General features: G+C 43.1%; 1 protein-coding gene across 1 annotated transcript; it reads right to left on the bottom strand.

The window, feature by feature from the left end:
• Window positions 1-8,129: 8,129 nt before the first annotated feature.
• On the bottom strand, window positions 8,130-9,482 carry LOC145089402 (uncharacterized). Its single transcript, XM_079027844.1, has 3 exons — window positions 9,074-9,482; window positions 8,615-8,704; window positions 8,130-8,560 (listed from the first exon to the last, which is right to left on the bottom strand). Exons 1-3 carry the CDS (start codon window positions 9,480-9,482, stop codon window positions 8,130-8,132), a joined length of 930 nt encoding a protein of 309 aa, XP_078883970.1.
• Between the last annotated feature and the right edge of the window lie 795 nt (window positions 9,483-10,277).

The raw sequence follows: 10,277 nt of genomic DNA, 5'->3' as shown, positions 1-10,277 counted from the left end.
AGTCGATTCGGTGCCATGATCGACTACGAGGGTCAGCAGGTAGTGGTTCGAATCCCAAGTGGAGGAGATTTAATTGTCTATGGCGAGGGTACTAGAGTGGGATCAGGGTTTTGTTCAACCGCTAGGGCTAGAAAGTATATTCAGCACGAGTGTGGGCTATCTAGCGTATGTGGTGGATATGCGAGACAGATATCAGATTTAAGTTTCAGATGTTCTAGTGGTCAGGGAGTTTGCGGACATGTTCTTGGAGGAGTTACCAGGGATACCTCCGGAGAGGCAGGCCGAGTTTCGTATCGACCTAGTGCCAGGTGCGGCCCCTATCGCCAAGGCGTGGTACCGATTGGTGCCACCATAGATGCAGGAACTGTCATCACAATTGCAGGAACTATTGGGCAAGCAGTTCATTTGTTCGAGCAGTTCTCCATGGGGAACACTGATCCTTTTCATCAGGAAGAAGGATGGTTCACACCGAATGTGCATTGATTACTGGGAATGGAACAAGCTGACGGTAAAAAACTGTTATCCACTCCCGAGGATAGATGATCTCTTCGATCAGTTGCAGGGAGCATCTTGGTTCTCCAAGATAGACCCGAGGTTCGAGTACCTTCAGGTCAGTGTTTGGGAGGAGGACGTGGAGAAGATCGCATTTCAAACTCGTTATGGATACTACGAGTTCGTGGTGATGTCGTTTGGCTCACCAACACCCCAGCAGTATTCATGGAACTGATGAATCGGGTCTGCCGACCGATGCTTGATCGCTCGGTCATCGTGTTCATAGATGATGTATTGGTATATATTCCAAGACCCGAGAGTAACATGAGGAGCATCTACGGGAGTTATTCGGAGTTTTGAGACGGGAATGACTTTATGCCAAGTTATCGAAGTGTGAGTTTTTGTTACGAGAGGTTTAGTTCCTCGGATACCTCGATAACCAGGAGGGGATTTTGGTCGATCCGACCAAAATCGAAGCGGTTATGTAGTGGGAGGTTCCAAAATCTCCTTCGGATATCAGGATTTTTCTGGGATTGGCAGGGTACTAGCAAAGATTCATATAGGATTTCTCCAAGATTTTAGTACCCCTCGCTCGTCGTGACGAGGAAGGGGGTGGATTTTCGGTGGGGCCCCGAGTAGTAGAGGGCGTTTGAGACCCTCCGACAGTGACTATGCGAGGCTCCATTCTTGACTCTCCCAGAGGGAGTTGAGGATTTTGTAGTATTTTGTGATGCATCCATCATGGGACTAGGGGCGGTCCTCATGCAGAAAGGACGGGTGATAGCCTACGCATCGCGGCAGCTAAAGCCGCATGAGAGGAGATACCTTACTCATGATCTGGAGTTAGGAGTGGTGGCATTCGTTCTTAAGAGTTGGATACATTACCTCTATGAGGTCCGTTGTACCATATACACGGATTACAAGACCCTGAGACACATCATGGATCAGCCGAACCTGAATATGAGACAACGCAGGTGGCTAGATGTAGTGAAGGTCTACGTCTGTGAGATCCTTTACCACCCAGGTAAAGAAAACATGGTGGTGGACGCTCTGATCCGCAAGTCAGTTGGGTCTTCTACACCAGCATGTATGAAGATATCGATGGATTCTTCACTCGTGAGTTTGATTAGAGATGCTCAGGCTGAGGGCATGCGACTCGAGAACTAGAAACTGGAGAGGATCAGGGGCAAGAATGCTTGATTTGTGCAGGATAGTCGAGGATTGTTGACCCGATTCAGTCGGGTGTGGGTTCTGATGTATGGTGCAGTCAGGCAGACGGTTATGGAGGAGGCTCACAAGTCTCAATTCTCTATTCCCCTAGGAGCCACATAGATGTACTGGGATTTGAGTTCGAGCTACCGGTAGCCGTGCATGAAGCGAAAAATCGCTTCGTATGTCGAGAGGTGCTTGACCTACAGGATGGTCAAGGCTGAGCATTAGAGGCCGCATGGCAAGCTGCAGCCTCTAGATATTCCCATGTGGAAATGGGAAAAGATCACTATGGACTTCATTACCAAGTTATCGAGGAAAGCAAATTGATTTGATGCTATATGAGTAATCGTGGAACGATTGACTAAGAGTTCCCATTTCCTGGCCATACGGGAGAGTTCATCGGCCGAGAAGCTAGTCGACGTGTATGTCCGCGAGATCGTTGCTCGCCACGGAGTTCCAGTCTCTATTGTTTCCGACCGAGATGTTAGATGCACCTCCCGCTTTTGGCAGAAGTTCCACGAGGAGCTGGGCACAACATATCATCTGTAGACCGACGGCCAGAGTGAGCAGACTATACAGACCCTCGAGGACATGTTGAGGGCTTGTGTCATCGATTTTGGTGGGAGCTGGGATTCCCACCTACCCCTTGCAGAGTTCGCCAACAATAACAACTATCATTCCAGTATTGGTGCCCCACCTTTTGAGGTTGGTCACAAAGTGATGGGGCGGACAGAGGTAGTTTTACAAACTACTGAGAAGATTTAGCAGATTAGACAACGGTTATAGACTGCATAGAGTAGATAGAAGAGCTACGCCAACCAATGCTGATAAGAGTTAGAGTTCCAGGTCGGTGACATGGTACTCCTGAAGGTCTCGGCCTGGAAGGGTGTGATCCAATACATCGGGCCGTTCATGGTCATTTCCAAGGTTGGCAAGGTAGCTTACAGACTAGATCTTCTTGAGGAGCTCAGTCAGATCCACATCACTTTTCAAGTTTCGCAATTGCAAAAATCCATTTCGGATGAGGAGGCAGTAGTATCATTGGATGACATTCAGGTTGATGAGCGCCTGAATTATGTGGAGAGGCCCGTGGCCATTCTGGAGAGGACGGTGAAGGTTTTGTGGAACAAGGAGATACCTTTGGTAAAGTTACAGTGGGAGCAACGTAAGGGTCTGAGTGGACATGGGAGCCAGAGGATGAGATGCAGGAGCACTATCCGGAGATGTTCACCGCAGCGGACTTCGTGGACGAAGTCTAGTTCAAGTGGGGGAGAATTGTAACGCTCCGAATCTCAGGTGTTAATTTTACAACTTTATTTTTCATATTGAAAGGTCTACTTGACGAGTTGGATGCCCTGGCTCATCAAGTAGGAACGTTGTTGGCCACGTGTTTAAGTGACCAACTCGACGAGTCGAAGGACACGACTCGACGAGTTGGAGCTGAAGGATGAAAGCCTAAATTCCAAGGTTTTGCACCCTATTTAAAGGATCCTTTGCCTCCTTAACCTTCCCTTACTGCCCCTTGTGAGTCCAGAAATCCTAAATCTTGTGTGTGCTCCATTCTTGTGTGATTTTCAAGCTTGGAAGTTGATTTGCAAGAAGAAGACTTGAAGTATAAGAGGAGTAGTGCAAGATGGGCTAGTGGATCTGACTCTTCTGCTTCTTGGCATCAGTTTGAAGGTAACAAGTTGTTATCTTGACCTTTCCTTTCTCTAGATCTCTTTATGTTGAAGATTAGGGCTTTTCTAGCATATATATTAGCCATATTTGGGTATGGGCTAGGATCTGAAATTGCAACTTCAGATCTGAACTTATCTTGGTCTCTATAGCTATATAGTCTCCAGCTTTAGCAAGTATAATCCTTCCCTCTGAGTTAAACCACATTCTAAGCTTGGACTTGGCATTCTAAGCCTATAGAGCCTTGCATGCACATAAAGTTTGCAACTTTACATGATAAACATGCCTTGGGAAGCTTGATCTGCAATATAGAGCTTTGGAGTGGCTTAAAAAGCATCTGAATGGAGAAAGGACTGAAGGGACTCGACGAGTTGCATGGTCAACTCGGTTATTCCGATAAAGATTTTCTTGCAAGGATTTCTGCATGGACTCGGCAAGTCAGTAGGATGGCTTGGCGAGTCAGCTACGGTTTTCCCGACATTTGGACACGCATGAACTCGGCGAGTTGCAGGGAAACTCGACAAGTCAATGGGGGATTTCACGACTTCTCGAGTTCAGGAAGGACTTGACAAGTCGGCGAACTGCACTCGACGATTCGGGTCAACATGGACTGTTGACCTTGACCATGGACTGGGACTTTGACCAAGGGTTGACTAGTTGACTTATGGGGTATTTTTGTAGCTTAGAAATTTATGAAAATGGTCTTATAATAAATACGAGTTGAGGGTCGGGTAGGGCATACCAGACACGTATTATGGGCTCGGTGGCAATCCAGATGTGAGTTGTGGGCCCGAAAGGCAATCCAGACTCATACTGTGGGCCCAGGGGTAATCCAGTCTGTAAAGTTGTGGACTCAGTACAAGCTATTATTTGTATATGTGTTATTTGCAGTGTATCGGTATTTTGGGGGAACTCACTAAGCTTTGGGCTTACAGTTTCAGTTTTTGTTTCAGGTACATCAGATGATCGTGAGAAGGCAAAGGCGTGATCGCACAACTCATCATCTTTATGACTTTGTTTCTGGGATACTCTGATATTATACAATTTTGAGAACAAGTTTTGTAATGCTTAATGGTTTTGAAATGTTTTTAACAGTTTAAATTTGGCATGATTTATTTATGGGTGTTACAAGATTCTAGAGGATCTCATCCAAGCCTTAAGGAGGGGAGCCCATGGGCTGCTTAGGCTCTAAGCTAACGGATTAGAGTTTTCCACCTCAAAACCCTAGCTGCTACAACTATAAAAAGACCCCCCAACCTCATGATTTCGTGCACCTCCAAGAAAGCCTAGAAGATCTGAAATTATGGGCAAGTATCTCCGCTCTCCTCTCTCGCATATGTTTGTGAGCCATTAGAGGTACTACACTTGTGGTACATGTTATCAAAGCTCAAGATATTCAAGGAATCATTGTTATTACTATATAGAAATAAAGGTATGTGATTTAATCTTTCTTATATTGATTTTGAAATTATTAGATGCATGCTAGGGTTTCCATGTTTTTGTGTTCAATGCTTGTATGTCTAATAGTGAAAACATAGATTCACAAATTAGGGTTGCATGCACACACAGGATAGTTTGCTATGTATAAAACCCATCACTCTATGCATGACATCAAAACTTTATTATAGACCAGATCCAAGCCACTAGTAGGTAAGCTTGACCTGGAGATTCATAAAGTTGCAAACTTTATGAGATCCATCCATTGCAACATCCAAGAACATGGAGAAAATGGAGAAAAATCAAGATCTAACAACTTTGAATGATAAAAATAGGGTCTTAGACACTTACAAAGGTCCAGGAGAGTGCCAAACTGAAGAATGGGGCTTGCTTGTTGGATCTTTGCTTATTTCTTTCACCTTCTTCCTTCAAAACACCAACTAGTTTCACAAATGGGAGAGGAAATGATTAGAATTTCTTTCAGAGCTTGAGGGGCTGATGGAGGCTAAGGGTGAACAAACCCTAGCCTCCACACTCCTTTAAATAGGGAGAAAAACCTAGAATATTAGGGTTTCATTTTTAGCATTCAACATGTCGTGTTCCAAGAAGGAACACGTCGTGTTGCCCAAATAAAACCCGCGCCTTTTAATATTCAGACACAACATGTTGGTTCCTCCTACACACAGTGTCCAAACCCCAAGAATGCTATCACTTGACCAGTTGACGTGAAATAGAATTATAGGGATGAATTTAGAAATACCTGAACATTAGGATGTTACAAAAACAATATCGTTGAGTAAAAAAGGGTTTGATATTTTAATGATATTGAGATAAGTGCGAAATTAATGGATCTTTTAATGAAGTTCAACAATAACTAGATTGCGGAATAATAAAGAAGAGATATAACAACAAGTTTACTTAAAATATAAGCAAGTAAATTACACTTTAGTTGAATTGTAACATGGCTTGCATTCAAGACCAGGTTAGAAAGTGATGAACAACTAAATATGAAAGATGTTAGGAAGTAAAGCGGATAACTAGCAAAACCAAAAGCACACAAGACACAATATTTACGTGGTTTGGTCAAGGTAACCTACGTCCATGGGCAGGAGGGGAGTATTCTATATTTCAGAGCTCTCAACATAATGGTTACAAGTACAACTACACAGAGATTTGCCTATCACTCTAGAATTCAAGATACGAAATCACCTAGCATGCATCCTTATTTATACTTGAGGTATAAGATGTAAAACCCTAATGGGCCAAGCCTATTGGCCCATAGGGCCATGAAGGGTGTCAATGAATCACAATCCGCCATGCAACTTCTTCTGGATCACAGTAAAGGAATCAATATGGCGCATCATGTACCAAGAGGGTCCATGATGGCGCAATAGCTTCTTCATGGCGCAAGAACAACCCTAGTTGGCGCAACATGGATCTAAATGGCACAAGAGCATCAAGTATGCCGCACAACATCAATCTTGGAGCAACAACATCACCATGAGCAATAGGCACATGCATGGCTCAAAAAGAAAACAAAACGGTGCAAGAGCATCCCTCTTGACCAATTTCTTCATCATATGGTGCAACAAGGACCCCTTGTTGCTCCATATCCAATCCAAGTGCTCCAAAATCCTTCCAGGTGCTCCAAACCCCATTGAACACGATCTGTTCCTTTGGCACTCGATCAGTTCCTTTATCTGACGATCGATTCATCTCTCAGAAGATCTGTTCCTTTGTCACATGCTCCATGAACCCCAAGTTCTCCTATGAGATCCAAGTACTCCAAATGCTTCGTGAACATGATCCAAATGATCCAAATACTCGAGTCACATTTAACAATCTCCACCTTGACTTGAGCATCCTTTGGATTCCACCTCGAACAAGAACTTCCTCTCCTTTCCTGCCATTCATCTTCGAAGGGACCTACCTCCTGCAAACATCAACCAAGTCCAAGAAAAGCTTGAACTTCTCCGTGGGCAATGACTTTGTCAACATATATGTAGGGTTGACCTTGGTATCAATCTTAAGTATTGAAAACTTGTATCCTTCCAGAATATCCCGAATGAAAATCAGCTTGACATCAATGTTCTTTGTCTTCTTGTGATACATAGGATTCTTTGCAAGACTCAATGCACTTTGAATGTCACAATACAAGACGGGTTTCTCAACCTTCAGACCAAGACTCTGAATAATCCCTTGCAACCATATCTCCTACTTTATTTCTTTTGTCATGGACATGTACTCAGATTCAGTTGTAGACAAAGCAACAATATCTTGTAACGTTGACTTCCAACTGATGGCACATCCGAATAAAGTGAATATGTAGCACATCCGCGACCTGCGCTTCAACAAGTCACCACCATAATAAGAGACAGTGTATCCTACCAATTCACTCTTCATATTTTCTCCATACACCAGGAAAACATTCTTCGTTCCCTTCTAGTATCGCAAGATCCACTTTACAGCTTCCCAATGAGTCTTCCCTGGATTACTCATAAACTTGCTAACCACACTGACTGCATGAGTCAAATCAAGCCTAGTACAAACCATAACATACATGATACTTCTAACAACTCTAGAGTATGGAACCCTGCTCATGTACTTCCTTTCTTTATTAGTAGTCGGTATAGTGCTGAAACCAAGTTTAAAGTGAACCGCCAAAGGAGTTCCAACTAGCTTGGACTGATCACAGTTGAAGGATTGCAGAACTTTCTCAATTTACTTTTGTTGAGAAATACACAACCTCCCTACTTTTCTATTCCTTTGTATCTCCACCCCCAATATCTTATTTTTTGCTCCCAAATCCTTCTTTTCAAACTCATTCTTTAGGTTTGCCTTCAAATCATTTATTCCAGCCATGTCTTTGGCTGCGATAAGCATATCATTAACATATAGCAATAGATATACATAGGAATCTGGTGACAATTCCTTTGAGTAAACACAATTGTTAAACTGGTTCCGAGTGTAGCCCTTCGAGATCACGAATGAATCAAATCTCTTATACCATTGTCGTGGAGACTGCTTCAAACCATACAAGGGATTTCTTCAGCAAACATACATGGTCCTTCTTAGCATCAAGGAATCCTTCTGGATGGGACATATAAATCTTCTCTTCTAAATTTCCATGAAGAAATGCAATTTTCACATCAAGTTGTTCAAGCTCCATATCAAATGCACTCACCATGGCCAAAAGAATTAGAATTGTCTTGTGCTTCACGACCGGTGAAAACACCTCGTGATTATTAAATTCCTTCTTTCTGAGAGAACCCTTTTGCCACCAACCTTGCCTTGAACCTAGCAGATTCAACTCATGGTATCCTTTCCTTCTTCTTAAAGATCTGCTTGCATCCCACTAGCTTTTCTCCCTTTGGTAATGGAACAAGATCCCATGTTTCATTCTTTTTTAGAGATTGCATTTCTCCATTCATGGTCATTAACCAGTCATTTGCTTCCTTACTCACCACAGCCTCTTTATACGATTGAGGCTCCTTGATGTCAATGTCTTTTCTGGTTGCTAATGCAAAAGCAATGGATTCAAGTTCACCTGATTTTACACATCCCACATATCTTTCAGGTTGTCGAATAAACCTCTTTGATATTCTCCTTGCTATACATTCAGACCCATTATCTTTCCCGGCATCAGCATCACTGGACGAAGATCCCATCTGTTGCTCTTGGGTTTCATCTTGTCCGTGATGTTCACTGCCGCCTTGCTCTTTGTCACTTATCACAACTATGTCTGGAGTTTGAGATTGAAACTCCACCTTCTAGCTAGCACCTTGATCTTTGTTACCTGTTTGACTTGTTTCACCTCCTCCCTGTTTACCCATGGCAAATTCATCAAAGGTCACATCTCTGCTCATGATAAATTTGGGAGTAATTCCTTATTCTGTACACCACAGTTAATAACCTTTTACTCCTATCGCATATCCTAGAAATATGCACTTCATTGCCCTTGGCTCAAGTTTACCATCATTCACATGAGCATATGCGGGGAATCCAAATATATGTAAACCAAAATAGTCAGAGGGTTTCCTGGACCATACCTGTTGAGGAGTCTTCAAGTCTATTAAAGTTGATGGTAATCTGTTCACCAGATTTCATGCAATGTTAACTTCTTCTGCCCAGAATTGCTTGGATAAGTTAGCAAATATCCGCATTCACCTTGCATGCTTCATGAGTTTTTGGTTCATATATTCTGCTACTCCATTTTACTGTGGTGTGTGCCGTACAGTACAGTGCCTCACTATACCTTCTGCCTTATTAAAATTATCAAATGGAGCAATGCAGAACTCCAACCCATTGTTAGTCCTCAGAGTCTTGACCTGTTTTCCAGTCCTTTTTTTCAACCATGGTCTTCCACTCCTTAAACTTCCCAAACACCATCTCCTTCGTTTCAGAATGTACAACCAAACCTTCCTTGAATAGTCATCAATTAACGTCACGAAGCATGAGCATCCTCCTTGAGACTTCACTGGTGCAGGACCCCACAAATCTGAGTGAACATACTCGAGGATTTCCTTGCTTGTGTGTTCACCGGTACCAAACTTCACTTTGAGACACTTTCCCTTGACGCAAGCTTCACAAAAATTTATCTTTCCAGTAGCCTCTCCACCAAGTAGTCCTTGTTTACTTAGAGTCGACATGCCCTTCTCACTCATGTGCCCCAACCGACGATGTCACAACTCTGTCTTGTCATCCCCTTCATTCAAGGAGCCACCGATCCCCTAACCGTACTGCCTTCGAGGATATAGATCCCTCCACGATTTATATTACATTTCATTATAACTAAAGAGCCTTTGGTCACATTGACCCAATCACCTTCACCAGCGTATCTCATCCCATTCTTAGCCAATGTGCCAAGAGAAATTAGATTAATCCAAAGTTCTAGAACATACCAACAATCTAACTTCCTGACCATGCCATCATGATACCTTTGATACTGCTCACCCAATCATCACCCATCTTGACTGTGCCATCCCACTCTTTAAAGGAGTCGAAGCAATCACAATTATATGTCATGTGATAGGATGCTCCATAAACCAAGACCCAAGCATCAGCAGAACTTGATGTATACACAGTCAGTACATCACTATCGTCCCTTTCATCAGAACTTTCCTGAACCACAACAGTAGTGTTATTGCTGCTTGATTCACTCTTGAACTTCCCATTCCTTTGCTGTGGACGATTTCGCTTGAGGTGCCCCTTCTCCTTACAGTTATAACATTTCATGTTTGATGAACCTTTAGACTTTGATTTTGAATGTGATCTCCCTCTGTTTCCCCGTTTCCTTTCATCTGTCCTCCCTCTCCCTACAAACAAACTGGAACTGGACACCTACTCTCTACCTGAAACTTTTCTTTTCAGTCCCTTGGACATCAGAGAGTCCTTCATATCATTCACATTGATTGTTGTCCTACCATAAAGCATGGTATCAACGAAATTCCCATATGAGT

Source organism: Lactuca serriola, chromosome 2 (genome assembly GCF_051521515.1).
Source record: "Lactuca serriola cultivar US96UC23 chromosome 2, Lser_US96UC23_V15, whole genome shotgun sequence".
NCBI classification, from domain to species: domain Eukaryota; kingdom Viridiplantae; phylum Streptophyta; class Magnoliopsida; order Asterales; family Asteraceae; genus Lactuca; species Lactuca serriola.
Note: the sequence above shows the minus strand (reverse complement) of the source record. Positions and strands in the feature narration are given on the sequence as shown.